At 37.9% G+C, this 18,408-nt stretch overlaps 1 protein-coding gene across 4 annotated transcripts in view; it reads left to right on the forward strand.

Moving 5' to 3' along the window:
- The window catches only part of VPS13C (vacuolar protein sorting 13 homolog C (S. cerevisiae)), a 249,499-nt gene that overhangs the window by 185,367 nt on the left and 45,724 nt on the right, over positions 1-18,408 (forward strand). For all 4 annotated transcript variants that reach the window (XM_006831581.1, XM_006831578.1, XM_006831579.1 and 1 more), the window contains 7 exons: positions 4,648-4,883; positions 11,961-12,102; positions 13,201-13,341; positions 14,390-14,471; positions 14,589-14,658; positions 15,262-15,373; positions 15,504-15,617. In XM_006831581.1, coding sequence (XP_006831644.1) covers positions 4,648-4,883; positions 11,961-12,102; positions 13,201-13,341; positions 14,390-14,471; positions 14,589-14,658; positions 15,262-15,373; positions 15,504-15,617 — 897 coding nt within the window. The remainder of the gene's footprint in view (positions 1-4,647; positions 4,884-11,960; positions 12,103-13,200; positions 13,342-14,389; positions 14,472-14,588; positions 14,659-15,261; positions 15,374-15,503; positions 15,618-18,408) is intronic.

The raw sequence follows: 18,408 nt of genomic DNA on the forward strand, positions 1-18,408 counted from the left end.
TTGCCTCAGTCACTTTATCTCGTTTCTGGACATGTGCAGATATGGTCATCTGCTTCTGTTTTTTGGGCATCTTCAGGGGTTATCTGTGGCCTTAATACTCAGATGGGTATGTATTTTGGTATTTTTAATATTTTCTGATTGCCTCCAGGTAGATGTGATCAGGAAATGGGCTTCCCTTTTCACTCTTCTTCTTGAGAAATTTCAAGATGTCACTGTTGGTCGTTTCAACGTAACTTAGGATTTAATTTTCAGCCTATTTCCTTTTTTTTTTTCTGCTTGTCCCGTTCCACAATCCCCATTCAAGCCTTTTTTCTAGTTGTAAACAGTTCAGGGCCTACTGTGGCCTTTTGGTTTTAATTGGAAACCGTCTCTTTAAATTTCAAAGAGATCTGTGTGCATGCGTAGTAGAACCCTCCGTGGGTGGGGCTGGGGTGCCCACTAGCTCAGGCACCCCTATAGTCACCAGAATGGAGGTGTGCAGACAGCAAGGGACCAATGAACAGCTACTGAAAGAAAAGAATGTCCACACCTTTATCTCTGCAGTTCTGCCAGGCGTCTGTGGCCGTTCTGATCCTTCCCCCATTTGGTCTCACCCAAGATGGCGGCTCCTCTAGCAGCTGAGTGTCTCGAATTAGAAATCAATGGATTTCTCGCTTCTGCCACAAATCCCCCCAGCTGTAAGCCTTCCAACCTTCTAAATATTCCTTTATCTGTGGTTCAGAGTTCTGGGACCATCCCCTGAGCCTGTCTGGTCGGGTATTCTGTGTTGTTGCTGGCGGAGCTCCTTTACTGCACTTCCACCCAATCCGCCATCTTGTTTGTTCTCCTGATTAGATATAATTTAAAGAATAGATTTGATGTACTATACACTAATGGCCCCCATGGAACAGGGAATGTATGAAGTATGAATCTAGGAAAAATGGAAATTGTCAAAAATGAAATAGAAGGCATAAATAAATACCGGTATCCTAGACATTAATAAGCTGAAATTGTCTGGTATTGGCCATTTTGAATCTGGCAATCACATGGTTTACTATGCTGGGAATGAGAAATTGAAAAGACATGGTGTCACATTCATCAAAAAGAACATACCAAGATCTGTCTGTGATAGGATGATATCCATACATCTACAAGGAAGACCAGCTAATACAACTATTATTCAAATTTACACAGCAGCAGTTTAAGCCAGTGAGGATGAAATTGAAGAATTCTACCAACTTCTTCAATCTGAAGTGCATCAAACATGTAATCAAGAGGTATAGATAATTACTGGCTATTGGAATGCAAAGGTTGGAAACTGAGGAAGGATCAGTAGTTGAAAAATATGGCTTTGGTGATAGAAATGATGCTGGAGATTGCATGATAGAATTTTGCAAGACCAGTGACTTCTTCATTGCAAATGTTTTTTAAACAACATAAAAGACAGCGATATATGTGGACCTCAACAGATGGAACACCCAGAAATGAAATTGACTGTGTCTGTGGAAAAGTCCATTTTGTGAGCCAAAAGAAGGCCAGGGACAGACTGTGCAACAGATCATCAATTGCTCATATGCAAATTCAGGGTGAAGCTGAAGAAAATGAAGTCTTCTAGAGCCAAAATGAGATTTTGAATGTATCCCACCTGAATTTAGAGATCATCTGAAGAACAGATACGATATATTGGACGTTAAAGACTGAAGATCAAAAGAGTTGTGGGATGACATCAAGAACATTATACAGGAAGAAAGCAAAAAGTCATTAAGAAGACAAGAAAGAAGGAAAAGGTCAAAATGGATCTCAGGAGAGACTGAAACTTGCTCTCCAGCATAGAGATGCTAAAGCAAATAGAAGAAATGAGGAGGTAAAAGAGCTGAATAGAAAATTTCAAAGGGCATCTTGAGAAGACAAAGTCAGATATTATAATTGAAGGTGCAAAGACTGGAATTAGAAGAACACGCTCTGCATTTCTCAAGCTCAGAGAACTGAAGAAAAAATTCAAAATAAAATGGAAGGACAATAAAAACTTAAAAAAAAAAAAAGATAATGGAATCATCCCAAGAACTATTTGAAGAATAATATATTGTTTAAATGGTGGTGGTATGCCATCAAGTCAGTTCAGACTGAGTGACCCTGTGTAGGGTTTCTAAGGCTATAAATTTTGGGGGGAATAGAAAGCCTCATTTTTCTTCTCTGGAGCTATTGCTGGACTCAAACTGCTGACTCATCGTTAGTAGCCCAACGCATAAACCACAACACTACCTTAATTATATGAATATAATTATGTAAATACATACATAGGGCCAGGCATGGGTTCATGTGAGAAAACCATAAATTCAGTATTATAATTGACATAATTTGTATCATTAAATTAAAAACATTAAATGATTCTAAAAAAAGAAGAAGATGGAAGGAGTACACAGAGTCACTGTAACAAAAAGAAATGATCAATGTTAACCCATTTAAAGAGGTAGCAACGATCCTGAAGGAAGAAGTCCAAGGTACGTTGAAGACATCGGCAAATAACAAGGCAGTGGGAACTGATGGAATACAATTTGAAATCATTCAGCAAACTGATGTGACACTGGACGCCCTCAGTCATCTATACCAAAAAATCTGGAAGACAACTACCTGGCCAGCTGATTGGAAGAGATCCATATTTGTGCCCATACCAAAGAGAGGTGACCCAACGGAATGCGCAAATCATTAGACAATGTCATTAATGTCACATGCATGTAAAATTTTGCTAAACATAATACAAAAGTGGTTGCAACCATACATTGTCAGAGAACTTCTAGAGGTTCAGGCTGGATTCATATAGAGGATGTAGAATGAGGGATAGCATTGCTGACATCAGATGGATCTTGGCTGAAAGAAAATATTAGAAAGATGTATACTTGTGCTTTATTGACTGTGTAAATGCCTTTGATTGTGTGTATAATGACAAGCTATGGATAAACTGTGGAGCATGAGGAAACTGTACATAGGCCAAGAGTTTGAACAGAACAAGGGAACATCGAATGGTTTAAAATTAGAAAAGATGTGCCCCAGGGCTGTATTCTTTCACCATACTTAATCTATACACTGAAAAAATAATCCGAGAAGCAGTATTATATGAAGAAAAACATGGCATCAGGATTGGAGGAAGACTCATTAACAATCTGTGATATGCAGATATAATTTTACTTGCTGAAAGCAAAGAGGATTTAGAATACTTCTGATGAAGATCAAAGACCACAGCCTTCAGAATGGTTTGCACCTTTATGTAAAGAAAACAAAAATCCTCACCACTGGACCAGTAAACAGCATCCATATAAATGGAGAAAAGATTGAAGTTGTCAAAGACTTCATTTTACTCAGATCAACCATCAATACTCAATGGAAGCAGCAGTCAAGAAATCAAACAACGTATTGCATTGGGCAAGTCTGCCACACAAGTCCTTTTTAAAGAGTTGAAGAGCAAAGATAGCAGTTTGAGGACTAAGGTACGTCTGGTATTTTCATTAACCTCATATGCATGTGAAAGTTGGACAGTGAATAAGGAGTCCCAAAGAAGAATTGATGCATTTGAGTTATTGTTTTGGAGGAGAATATTTTATGTACCATAGACTGCCAGAAGAACAAACCATTCTGTGTTGGAAAAAGTACTTCCAGAATGCTCCTTGGAGGCCAAGGATGGCCAGACTTCTTTTCTCACACGTAGGACATATTATCAGGAGGGTCCAGTCCCTGGAGAAAAATACCACATTTGGTAAAGGAGCAGGTCAGAGAAAAAGAGGAAGATGCCCAATGAGGTGGATTGGTACAGTAGCAGCAGCAATGGGCACAAATGTAGCATTGACTGCGAGTTTGGCGCAGGACTGGACAGTGTTGCATTCTGTGTGCACACAGAATGTTGATGTCGACGTGATGGCACCTAACAACAACAACAAACAACTTGTTTGTACTACGGGACTTGTACTGTGAGTGAAAATGAACTGTTGGTGTATTTATATTGTGTTAGAATGAACCATGACCATTATCTTAATCTCTGAAAACACTGACCAAATCAAGCCTCTGTTTTTAGTATGACATTGTTTGACTGTTTGGCAGTGAAATTGACATTTTGTATTTGCTATTTTATAAAGTATTAAAACTAGATTGGCTTTGCCTGAAGGTACTTTCATAACTGACTTCTGAATTTTTCTGTTCTCCAGTTTGGAGACATGTGAGCATACGGCATTGGTGCCTTTTAAAGACTGGACTCTTGTTTCCCTATTAACTGCCCTTTGAGCACTAACTAGGTGACTCAAACTTCAGTGTAATGAAATTCAGTGCCATTAATTGTTTTGTTTTTTTATTTATTTAAAGGACTTACACTGTTATTGGTAAGGGCAGTTGAGTGGGTTCTGCCTTATTATAAATTTGTATAGTTTTTCTGAGAAGCAGCTAGTGGATTTGAACCATTGACCTTGTGGTTTGCAGTCCAGTACTGCTCCTACACCACCACACCTGAAGTCCAAAGTAGAGTATTGTTTTCCTTAATTTGTCACTTTGATGTTAGTTATATGATTTATTGTCATGTCTTTTGAACTTTTCTCATCTTTATCTCTGTATTTCAGTTTTTATATTTTAACTTTACTGGTTCTGAGGTTAATGAGTTTTTTTGTTTTTTGTTTTTTTCTCCAGGACGAATGTGGACAGTTTCCATATGATCAAAATATCCAGATACACTGGGTGTCCTTCCTAGATGGGCGCCAGAGAGTTTTGCTTTTTACTGATGATGTTGCTTTGGTCTCTAAAGCACGGCAGGCAGAAGAAATGGAACAAGCTGATCATGAATTAACCTTCTCCCTCCGCCGTCTTGGGCTTTCCCTGGTGAACAATGATAACAAGCAGGAAGTTTCATACATTGGAATAACCAGGTAGGGAAGAAGGAAATCTTTAAAAGGCATTTGAGTTGCAATATTTTATTTGATGAGAGTACACAGAATGGCAGTCCTTTGGTTGGCTTACAAGCATGATCAGTTCCTAACCACGTCTGAAGTATTTAAGTAGAATGTGTAGGTGAACCAGGATAGGTGCATATGGTTCTTCTTGATGTTAAGTGCACACGAGTCTTTTCCAACTCATAGAGACCCTGTATAAGGTTTCCGAGGAGGGGCTGTTGACTTTGAACCACTGACCTTGCAGTTCAAACTGACCTTACGATCCAGTGCTTATAGTTCAGCTCCATACCAAGACTCCAATATGGTTCTTATTTTGCATTATTTAGTGCAAGGAAAAGGAACCTTGGTGATACCGTGGGTTACATATCAGAGTGCCAACTGAAAGGTTGAAACCACTGATTTATGTCACTGGGACCCCTCTGGCTCAATTCTACTCTGCCTTTGAGTTGGAATCAACTTCGTGGCAACAGGTTTAGTGCAAGAAAAGGCTAAAAGCCTCAATGATTTCAGTGCTGTAAGTGCAGTTAGTGAAGGTGATTGGGATGAAGAATTCCTTGTGAATAGGGCCTGGTCAGTCATTTCAAAGTGAGGGAGAATTTACAAAACATTAAAGGGCAAGTAGGAGTTACCTGTCTACAGATGGACATACAACCCTGAATGCTCCCGATCTCATCTGATCTCTTAAGCTAAACAGGATCGGGCCTGGTTAGTACTTGGATGGGAGACTGCCTGGGAATACCGGGTGCTATAGGCTGAGTCCTGGTTTGGCGCTGTGGGTTAATGCTCCAGACTGCAAAGCCGTTTGAACTGCAAGGTCGGCAGTTCAAGCTCACCAGCTGCTCCTAGGAAACCCTATACAGGGTCACTATGGGTCAGAACCAAATCGACATCACTTAACAACAACAACAACAACAGGAGTTACCTGGAAATTGGACACTTGTAACCCAGGGACTGCCAGGGCTGCACATTCATTCAGCTGAATGTTCACAATAGTGGTTTGTCCAGAGTTACAGAGATGATCGTGGTGCTGTCCTTACCATCACAGAACTCATTACCAGCTGATGGGTAAAAGGAGGTGAATTTCTTTCTTTGTTGTTTGTGTGTGTGTGTGTTTTAATGAATTATAAAAACACTTAAAAATGCTTCAAAGAAGTATTTAGTGCAGTGGAAATACAGAGGTAGAAGCCCCTTAGTTTTTCTGTGAAGTAGATTGTTGTTGTTAATTGCCATTGAGCAGTTCTGACTCACAGGGACCCTGACGAGAGTTTCTGAGCATGAGCTGGTAGGGTTGAACCACTGACCTTGTGGTTAGCAGTACACTACCTATCCTACAGTGCCACACCAGAACTACATGTGAAATAGAGGGAGAATAACTGATTCGTCAGAAGAAGTCAACAGAGAGAAACTGGACAATAAAAAAGTTCATGGAGTCATTAGAATACGCATTTGTTGAAATGGACGTTTACTCTTTAATGAGTGGTCATTTAGAACTTTGTAATAGCGATGGGGCAGTGTATGTTCTCTGGTTCTATACCTTTAAGCAAATCTGACATTATTTTGACTTCTTAAATAACACAAAATTTAGTGAAAATGTCACTCTGTTTTGAGGCTGTTGATTGTGGAATGGGCGAAATCTAACCTGTTACTTATTTTTATATGACCAGTGAGCTAAGAGTGACACAGGCAGTCCCGGGGTTATAAATGAAAGTCGGGCTTTCTGACAACCCTCTTATTGTTGTTGAATGCTCTCAAGGTGGTTCTGACTGTTTCCAAGAAGCAACTGGTGGGTTTGAACCGCTGACCTTAAGGTTAGCAGTCCAGTGCTTACCCTTCAGCCCTACACCAGGACTTCCCTTGTTGTTATTGTTAAGTGCTGTTGAGTCAGTTCCAATCCCTAGTGACGCTGTATAGGGTTTCCAAGGAGCTGCTAGTGAGCTTGAACTGCCAACCTTGTGGTTCAAATAACTTTGCAGTCAGTTCATTAACCCACTTGCCCTTTAATGGTATGTAAATTTGCCCTTACTTTGAAATGATTGAAGCAACCTTGACTCACAACAAATTCACTTGCTACGTTTGGAGCTTTTAAATCATCGAAAAGACTTTGAGCCTTCTCTTACACTAAAGCAGGGGCGGGGAAAGACTGTCCCACCGGCTGTATAAGGCCCACCAAAGCTGACAAGGCCACTACAGTTCCAGTCATCACATGGTTGTTAAGTTCTGTTGAGTCGTTTTTGACCCATAGCAACTGTGTACAGGGTTTCTGAGGAGCAGCTGGTGAGCTTGAACCGCCGACCTTGCAGTTCAAACAACTTTGCAGTCTGGTGTATTAACCCACAGTGCCACACCAGGACTCCAGCCATCACATTTGTTGTTAAGTGCTATCGAGTTGTTTCCGACCCATAGCAAACTTGTATAGGGTTTCCAATCTGCAGCTGGTAAGCTTGAACCACCAACTTTGCAGTTCAAATGCCTTTGCGTTCTGGTGCATTAATCCACAGTGCCACACCAGGATGCCATCACATTGTTGTTGTTGTTGAGTGCTGTCGACTCAGTTTTGACCCATAGCGACCCTATATAGGGTTTCCAAGGAGCAACTGGTGACCTTGTAGTTCAAACGGCGTTGCAGTCTGGTGCATTAACCCGCAGCGTCATACCAGCCATCACATTAGGGTGAGTTATTGACATGTTTGACCAGGCCAAATATTGCAGGCTAATTTTTAAGTTGATAAATTTGTGTGACCCATGAATGACATCAATTTTGGCAAAAAAAAAAAAAAAGTTCCCCACCCCTGCACTAACATAAGGCTAAATAAGAATCATATGCACCTGTTCCAACTTACCTACAACTTCTATTTACGGCACAAATAGGAACAAGTCTCTTTGAACGCGGGTTGCTGTTTCCTAACTGCTCAGTGTACTACACATCTCTGTGATGCCATGACAACTTGCACAATGTGCTGAAATCTCTGTGTGTTGCTCTACCACAAGATTTATTTCTTTATTCTTGCTAAAGCATACCCAGCATGCCCAATTAAGAAAGGTGGACTTAGAATAGCCCTCTTTTAAGGCCTGTTTCCTTGTTACCAAATAAAATGGCAAGTATTATGTTCATTGTGTATGGACACTGTAGCTGTGCTTCAAAAGAAAAAAAAGCCGAACGCAATGCTGTCCGGTCAATTCCAATGCCTGGGGGCCCTGTACTTTATGTAGTAAAATTCTTCTATAGAGTTTGTTGGCTGTAGTCTTTATGACAACAGCTCACCAAGCCTTTTTTTTCCCACTACTTCCAGGTGGGTTTGAACCACAAGTCTTCAGATTAGTTGATGTTGCTAAGTGCCGTAGAGTCTGTTCCAACTCATAGCTACCCTGTTCAGGGTTTCCAAGGAGTGGCTGGTGGGTTTGAACTGCCAACTTTGTGGTTAGCAGTCCATCGTAGGGCAAACCGTTAGTGCTAACAGAATACATTACCACATTAAGCATTCATTACAGTAGTCCCAGCTCATAGGAAAGAAATGGCCGGAAAAAATGAGAATATTTACAGGAGAATGGGAGTGTAACCAAAGTACATTTCTTCTGAGTGATTCATATTTTTTCCAAGTAAGGGAAGTCGTTTACCAATGGTGAGCTTATTGAATGGGGTCCATAGTTGCAGCAGCTCAAGAAATGGGTCCAGAGAAAATCAACTTAAGGCCATCTGCCTAGTAAGAAGAACATGTTTAAAGAGTTGAGGACATTCAGAAGAACATTAAGAGTAAATTGGCAAAACAGGAGAAATTATTTCAAGTGGCTTTCCTTGACTCATGAGTCAATAAATGTTACCAGTAATGGTCAGTGATGTACATGATGAGTCAGCACTGAATTTGAAGTCACGAAAGTCTTCGCCTTTAGGAATAGATTGAATAGAACAACAATGTTGTTGCTGTTGTTATGTGCTGTGGAGTCGGTTCTGACTCGTAGCAACCCTGTACAGGGTTTCCAAGGCTGTAAATCTTTATGGGAGCAGAAAGCCTCATCTTTCTCCCGCGGAACAGCTGGTAGTTTTGAATAGGCATGAATATTTTCATACAAGTTGGGAAACATTTCTGCAATACAAGCTGAAGTGGAATCTTCTAAGATATGTTACAACTGATGATGAGAAAGATATGTGTTGAGCAAAAAATAGTTTACTTGGACAAATTCACAAAGCTCATGAAAATGTAAAGTATTTGAAGCCTATGATTATTCATTGCGTTATTCATTAGCAGAAACTTTTGTAGGAAATATTGATTTGTCACGCACTATCAAACTAGTACATGGGCCAAGAGGCAGTTGTCCGAACAGAACATGGGAACACTGAATGGTTTAAAATTAGGATCAGTGTGCAACAGGGTTGTATTCTTTCACCATATTTAGTCAGCCTGTATGCTGAGCAACTAATCCAAGAAGCTGGGTTATATGAAGAAAAACGTGGCATCAGGATTGGGGGAAAACTCATTAATATATGAGTTATATGTTAATATGCAGATGATACAACCTTGCTTGCTGAAAGTGAAGAGGACTTAAAAATATTTACAGATGAAGATCAAAGAGCACAGCCTTCGGTATGGATTGCATCTCAATGTAAAGAAAACAAAAATCCTTACTACCAGACCAATAAACAACATTCTTACCAATGGAGAAAAGATTGCAGTTGTCAAGGACTTCATACTTCTTGGATCAACTATCAACGTTCATGGAAGCAGCAGTCAAGAAATCAAACAATGTATTTCATTAGGCAGATCTGCTGCACAAGACCTTTTTAAAGTGCTGAAGAGCAAAGATGTCAGCTTGAGGACTAAGGTGTGCCTGACTCAAGTCATGGTATTTTCAGTAACCTCATATACATTTGAAAGCTGAACAGTGAATAAGGAAGACCATAGAAGAATTGATGCTTTTGAGTTATGATGTTGGAGGAGAATATTGAAAGTACCACGGGCTGCCAAAAGAATCAACAGATCTGTGTTGGAAGAAGTGCAGCCAGAGTGCTCCTTGGAGACCAGGATGGCCAAACTTCATCTCTCCTACTTTGGACATATTGTCAGGAGGGAGCAGTCTCTGCAGAAGGATATCATGTTTGGTAAGATGGAGGGTCAGAGAAAAAGAGAAAGACTCCCAGTTAGATGGATTGGCCAAGTGGCAGCATCAATGGGCTCAAGCATGGCAACAGTAGTGAGGTTGGCCCAGGACCGGGCAGTGTTTCGTTCTGTTGTGTATAGGGTTGATATGAGTCGGTACAAACTCAGTGGCACCTAACAACAACAACAACAACATGAAATTAGTAGGGGCCCTGGTGGTGCAGTGGGTTAAGAATTGGAATGCTGACTGAAAGATTGGTGGTGCTAACCCATAAAATTATTCATGTCAAACAGTGATATTATGCCATTCTTGTGGATTTTAAGTATCACCAGTTCTGTGAATTTTTGTCAGAACAAGAAACTGAATGTCCATACTGGGATTACTGCATAGTAGCTTGATAGCTCAGTGGTGTTTTTTTTTTAAAAAAAGTTTTTCTTGTGCTTTATTTGAATATTTACATAGCAAATTAGTTTTCCCAACCACTTATTTATGCACAAATTGTCCATGATGTTGATGAAAATTTCCACGGTGAGTCAACTTGCACCTCGTTTTCTCCCAGGTGTTCCCAATTTGATTCCTCTGGTTTCCCTGTCTTCTCATCTTTGGTTTAGGGAAAATGTTGCCCTTTTGGTTTCATATAATTGATTGTTCTAAGGGGCACCTTCTTCATGCTGATTTGTTTTACAGGCCCAGCTAGTGTTTGGGAGTATCTCCAATTTCATATGAGGTTTCTCAGGGGTTCCTCTAGTCTCTGTATGACCAGTAAAATTTTTATTATACTTTTTTTGAACTCTGGACCAAAAGTAAAATGTTTCTAAACAAAGGAACCATCCTAAGTCAAAGTAGGGTTTGTTGCAGACTTGGTGACATTTCTGAATTCAGTCTGACATTACAAAACCAAACAGAACTGATCTGTGTGAAACTTGTACCTCAGTAAATTTCTTTCCTTGTACTAATACTTTTATCACAACTAATGAGAAGCTGTTTTCTTTGCTTTCTGTTCTGCCCAAAGTTAAAACAAACAGCAAGATCATTATTTCCACACGCATCTGCAGTGGATATATTTTCTTACCTGCAACTACTGTTCCAGCAACACTTTTTTCTGACTTTAATGCAAGTGTAACGAAAACTTTCACATTTCAAAATCCATTAACTGTGTAATTGAGGAACGTCTACCGTACCTTCCATTGCAAGTGCTGCTCTGCAGTGCATTGACATGCTATAAAAATATCCAGAGAGGAATCTAATAGGGCACTGGAAATGCCTTCCAAGCTGTGAATATTCACAATTAAAATAAACTGCCTGTGAATTGATAGCAGTGTTTGGTAGTACCTACGAGACAACCAGAGCTTCTGCTCTGTGACACTTGGGCCACCGAGAGTCAGTGGTAATGAATCACCGTGAGTCGGTGGTAATGAATCACCGTGAGTCGGTGGCAATGAATCACCGTGAGTTGGTGGCAGTGGTGTCTTTTAAAAGTTTGTGAAAGGATGTTTTTAAGATACTCATTACAGCAATCCGCATTAACATATAAACATTTGCAAGACATTTTTTTTTACACAATTGTTTTTGATAATAGGGAAACCAAACCTAAGTGAATTGTTACTCCTCCACAAAAGAAATTTATTTTTCTTATTAGTAGGCAGATGTCTTTAAAATTCTTACTCAGTTATTTTTATATTTTGAAGTTTGTCAGTTAAAAACGTTTTTTTGTTTAAGTGCGAATACGGTAACTTCAATTTTTCCTTTTAGCCTGCAAAGCCTAAAAATATTACTATATGGCCTTTTATAGAGAACATTTGCCAGCTCTGGAGTTGATTGATGTCAGATGTTTGATAGAAAAATATTTTCCCTTGTCCCTTTTTCTTACATACTATTAACAGCAGTTTGGGGTTGAAGGACAATTCCGTAAACCTAAATATGTTTTTCTAATGTAATTTTCTCTGTGTATTATTCTAGTTCTGGTGTTGTTTGGGAAATGAAGCGAAAACAAAAATGGAAACCTTTTAGTCAAAAGCAAATAATCTTGTTGGAACAGGCTTATCAGAAACATCAAATATCAGGAAACCATGGCTGGATTAAACTAGACAGTAATTTTGAGGTATATCAAAATGTGTTTGTTTTGGCTTTTATCGATGTGTTTTGGTTGTAGTGATAATGAAGAAGAAAATCTTGTTTAAATAAAATGTGTGTGCAGGAATTATTTTAGTAAATATTTATTATGCGCTTAGCATGATGAGTACATTTTCAGTTGAAATACATTCGTTCTGCTGTGCATAAGGTCGCTATGGGTTGGTACCGACTCGATGGCACCTATCACCAGTAACATTGTTATTAAGCTATGTACTGTGAAACAGATTTTGAATGATTTTATCTTATGTGTTCTTTTAACTGTTTACAAGCCAGATAGTTTCATGAATTTTGTTTTCTGTAAGAGTATAGAGAAATTACGGCTACTTCTTAAAACTTTTCCTTTTATATCTTGAATGATGCCAATATAGACTATTGTGTAAGAGTGCATATTTAAATGATGGAAACCTTCTAAAACACTGCTCAGTTAAATTTGTTAAGTGTGAATAAAGGTATGCACTATACAGACCTTTATAAATTAAAGTCTAAAGTTTCCTTTGCTTTAAGAAGGCCCTGGAAGCTTGACTACAATTTCTAACTTGCTTAGGATCAGTAATGTACTTTTGGTTTCTTTCTGTCTTTGATATCTGATGGTTCAATTTTGTGGATCACTAGATACGCTTTCCATCCCTTCCCCATGCCCCCATACATGTTGGCCATGCTTACATGAAAAAACTAAAGTCTACATAATTAGTGTGAGACGCAAGTAAACTGATATTTTCTTGTTGTGTGCTGTGCAGTTGTTTCCAACTCAATAGAAGCCACATTAACCACTAGAAAACAAAATTGCTTAAGAATTTTCTATTCCTGAGGGTTTTTTTTTTTTTTTAATATGAAGCATATTTTATTTTTTAAATCAAAATGTTTCCATCTGTTTTCCTCAATAATTTTGACAGAAGAGGGATGGGTTCTGCCTCCAAGATCATAACTGCAGATCATCTTAAGATGCATCTTTGTTGAGATAGAAAGATACCTTTCCCCTTCTAATCTCATGAGTAGGTGGATGTTTAAAAGAGCATAGCTCACGGCTAATACCAATTCATTACAAAGACGTGTTGTTTTATTCCAGGTGAATTTTGATAAAGTACCAATGGAAATGCGCCTTCCTATTCAATGCCCTATTAAACGAGACTTTTTATCGGGAATTGAGATTGAATTTAAGCAGTCACCTCACCAGAGAAGTTTAAGGGCCAGGTTGTACTGGCTTCAGGTAACATTGTCAGCCTCATTTTACAATAAATTTTACTCTTTGAGAAAGTGACTTTTATATGAAAGTGATTTTCCACGAGAATGTACTAATCCACTGTTGATCAGGTTATTTTTTTAGTGATGACACTTTACTAATAGCCTCTTAGACTGAGACATATACCAAATTTCACTAGAAGAAATATTGTGTATTACCACGTAGCACATACATCCCACCTGTCCACATTCATCAAGTTGCAGAAGACACAAACATAGTCAGATATTATATATATTATATATATAATTATTACTTTGGGAATCTTGGAGATGGAATATCTTTTTACAAGCCTGTAGCATGTATTGTACTTAGTGTCTTTTGTTGTTGTTGTTGTTAATATGTTTTTCCCTCCTTCTTTCATGTAGTCTGTGTATTCAACATCTTGGTTACAATTCAAGTCCAAAGTTCTTGTGACTTTTGGGACTCTGTAACATGACCAGCTAGCCAACGAGAGTGTTTTCTTGTATAAGATTATTATTTTTAAATGTTCATAGAATCCCAAAGTAAGATTTTTTCTTTGTTGTCTTCATAGGCATGAGCAGGGCTTTATTGATAAGCCTTGCTTTTGGATGTTACTTTCCTGTGTTCCTTCCTGCTTTCCTGTTAATTTCTAAGTAGTACTCATATTTAGGATATGTTTATTATTATTCTTCTTCTGCTTACCCTCTCAGTTCATACCCAGTTTCTGCTGACACTATTTCAATTGTAGAGAGTTGAACTGTCACATGATCCTGTGTACCAACATTTCCACCGACAGCATACATGCTGTACTTTGCTAATGCAGTTATGAGGGTATCTGTAGATCTCTTACTAAAAGGCTCGACCTTACCGAAGTATAGACAAAGTTTTACAAATTTAAAGTGAAACTTCTAACTGCAGTGCATACATATACATGCAGATACTTGTGATGAAATTCTTGGTTTCTTTCTAAAATATTTTCTCTGTAACCAAGAGTTGAGTTGTAAGTTACTTTAAACTCTGCTGAGTTTTTTTTTTGTTTTTTTTTTTCTTCCAGGTTGATAATCAGTTACCAGGTTCAGTGTTCCCTGTTGTATTTCATCCTGTGGCCCCTCCAAAATCCATTGCTTTGGATTCAGGTAAAAAATAGATAAAAAAGAGAAAATACATTGAGGGTAGACCCTTTTAGAAAACTTAGTGAATATTGTTTTAGACTAACGTAAGTTAGATTGGTTTTTCTTGTTTCTTCTTCGTAGAGCCCAAACCCTTCATTGATGTGAGTGTCATCACAAGATTTAATGAGTACAGTAAAGTCTTACAGTTCAAGTAAGTAAAACTACCCCTGCTCATCTGAAGGAATTTCAAGTGAGATTCTACTTTGACAATAAATTTTGCTCTTTGAGAGAGTGACTTTTGTATGAAAGTGATTTTCCATGAGAATGTACTAATCCACTGTTGATCAGGTAATTTTTTTTTGATGTTGACACTTTAATAATAGCCTCTTATATCTTAAAGTATAAGATTCCTTCAACCATGTTCTCGCTTTTGTAGCCTCAGTTTGAATGTAAAATAGTTAATGAAATATGAACGACATATGTATTGCCGATCTGTTTTCCTTAAACCAATTGCTGTGGACTTTAGAACTCAGAAAGCGTGTGCGGCATCATCTGACTGTGTTTGTCTCTTCTACGACTTGATGAATGTGGGCAGGTGGGATGTATGTGCTACATGGTGTAAGGAGCAATATTGCTTCTAGTGAAATTTGGTATGTGTCTCAGTCTAAGTAGACTTTGATTCTAGTCATGTAGCAGTTTTTAAGAGATGAAGGAACAAGATTTTATTTACTATGACTTTTGGCCAAAAACAAAGTGTTAACGTGGAAAATGAGAGATTTCTGGTCTTTATTTGATTTTTTTTTTTTTTTTGTAGATATTTTATGGTCCTCATTCAGGAAATGGCCTTAAAAGTTGATCAAGGGTTTCTAGCAGCTATTGTTGCATTGTTTACCCCAACAACTGATCCTGAAGCTGAAAGAAACCGGGTAGCTATTTTTTTTTTTTTTTCTTGGCACAAAATAATGAAATTAGAAAAATTAAATCAATTATTTTTTTTATCTAATTGTCATACAGGAAAAAAATTAAAATAGAAATTCTTGGTTTAATCTTTTTCAGACAAAGTTAATCCAACAAGATATTGATGCTCTAAACACAGAATTAATGGAAGCTTCACTGACTGATATATCAGTTCTTAGTTTCTTTGAACATTTCCATATTTCTCCTGTTAAGGTTTGTTATAATGATTACTTTTTAAATTTGGAAAGATTGCACAGATATGTATATTCCATCAAGTAATTTGGCAGGAATTTTGCTTGATTAATTGAAATAGTTAAGACAATCCCTTGTAACATATGTGCAGCCATAATTCCCAGAGAGAGCCACCAGTGCGTGTTTTCTGGTCTGAATTAATAACCCCTTTGTTCAAAGAAGGAGCTGACCAAAGCATTTCTTAATTAAGCATAGAAGCACCCACCAGTGTTTAATGTTTTGGTTGCACTTTGTAACGACAGTCACTATCTAAACAGAAAGCCGTAATGGGTGCCTTAGCCAGAATGCGAAAACGCTGAGGTAGGCATGATACTGTGGAGGTGGCTTTTTTTCTTCCTTCCAAAAGTTGATTGTAACTAAGAGAGTAGAAAATTGGATACCTTTCACTTGCCTGATTTTGTACTTTGTGAACCCATTTCCTTTTCTCTTTTTGTTCTTTTTTGCTTTCATAGGAGAAGGTGGCTGTTTAGTGAATCCACAAATGCTACCAACCTATAATGCTCTAAACTTGTGTAATGGACCAGATTTACAATTAAGTAATTATTTTAAAGTATTGATGATCCCTTACATTCTCAAAAACTGTTTACAGTACTCTATTTCACTTGAGTTCAGCAGTCCATTCAAAAACTGAATAGGTTTATAAAATAAGAATTATTTTGAATTGTTGTATCAATTTAATAATATTAGACATATTCACAGTATTACATTTAACATTGATATTGTTTTGTGTGATAAGCTTTACACGATTTATCATTACTAAGGTAAAATCAGATTTTTTTGTTTTTTGAGATTGAATAATACTTTCAACCAAAATTTATTTAATGCCTACTGTCTGCTGTCAGTTTGTTGTACTGTGGTGGCTTGTGAGTTGCTGTGATTCTAGAAGCTATACCACGGGTATTTTAAATACCAGCAGGGTCACCCATGGTGGACAGGTTTCAGATGAGCTTCCAGATGAAGACAGACTAGGAAGAAGGAGAGACGAACTACTTCCAATTATTTAGTCACTGAAAACCTTATGAATAGCAGAGAAACACTGTCAGCTATAGTGCTGGAAAATGTGCCCCTCAGATTGGAAGGCACTCAAAATGCAACTGGGGAAGAGCTTCCTCCTCAAAGTAGAGTTGACCGTGATGACTTGAATGGAGTAAAGCTCATGGGAGAAAAGCCCATGGGACCTTCATTTGCTGATGGGGCACAACTCAAATGAAGAGAAACAGCTGTAAACATCCATTAATAATCGGAACATGGAATGTACAAAGTATGAATCTGGTAGAATTTGAAATAGTCAAAAATGAAATGGAACACATAAACATTGATATCTTAGGCATTAGTGAGCTAAAATGGACTGGTATTGGCCATTTTGAATCTGATGACCACATGGTTTACTATGCTGGGAATGATAAATTGAAGAGGAATGGTGTTGCATTCATTGTCCAAAAGAACATATCCAGATTAGTCATGAGGTACAACACTGTCTGTGATAGGATAATATCCATGAGTCTACAGAGAAGACCAGTTAATACAAGTATTATTCAAATTTATACACCAACCACGAAAGCCAGTGAGGATGAAATAGAAGAATTCTACCAACTTCTTCAATCTGAATTTGATCAAACATGCAATCAAGATTTATTGATCGTTACTGGTGACCAGAATGCAAAGGTTGGGAGCAAAGATGAAGGATCAGTAGTTGGAAAATATGGCCTTGGTGATAGAAATGATGCTGGAAATCTCATGATAGAAGTTTGCAAAATCAATGATTTGTTCATTCCAAAAGCTTCTTTAGATAGTATAAGAAATGTTTATACACATGGACTTCACCAGATGGAATACGCAGAAATCAAATTGACTACATCGGTGGAAAGAGACAGTGGAAAAGCTGCATATCTTCAGTCAAAACAAGACCAAGGGCAGATTCTAAAACAGACCATCAATTGCTCATATGCAAATTCAAACTGAAGCTGAATAAAATGAAAACAAGTCCACGAGAGCCAAAATATGACCTTGAATATATCCCACCTGAATTCAGAGATCATCTGAAGAACAGAGTTTATATATTAAAGACCAAAGACCAAAGAATTGTGGGATGACGTCAAGAACATCATACAGGAAGAAAGCAAAAAGTCATAAGAAGATAAGAAAGGTAACCATGGCAATGAAATGATATATGATAAGATGAATGTAAGGCTAATATTCTTCCATTTAAACTATCAAATAATTCACAATAAAACATTGGGGAAAAAAAAGTTAAAATACAAAAGCAGTTTAAAAAAAAAAAAAGAAGGAAAAGATCAAAATGGATGTCAGAAGAGAATCTAAAACTTGCTCTCCATCATAGAGATGCTAAAGCAAATGGAAAAACTGAGGCGGTACAAGAGCTGAACAGATAATTTCAAAGATTGGCTCAAAAAGACAAAGTCAAATATTAAAACAAAATGTGTAAAGATCCAGAAGTTACAAAGCCAAAAATGAAGAACATGCTAGCATTTTTTAAGCTGAGGGAACTGGAGAAAAAAATTCAAGCATCGACTTTCATTATTGAAGGATTTTCCTGGGCAAATTATTGAATGATGCAGAAAGCATCTAAAGAAGATGGAAGGAATACAGAGTCACTGTACCAAAAGGAGAAATGGTTGATATTCAGCCGTTTCAAGAGGTAGCATATGATCAAGAGCCAATGATAAGGAAGAAGTCCAAAATGCGTTGAAGGAATTGACATAGAACAAGGCACCAAGGATACAAACTGAAA

Source organism: Chrysochloris asiatica, unplaced genomic scaffold (assembly GCF_000296735.1).
Source record: "Chrysochloris asiatica unplaced genomic scaffold, ChrAsi1.0 scaffold00004, whole genome shotgun sequence".
Taxonomy (NCBI): Eukaryota; Metazoa; Chordata; class Mammalia; order Afrosoricida; family Chrysochloridae; genus Chrysochloris; species Chrysochloris asiatica.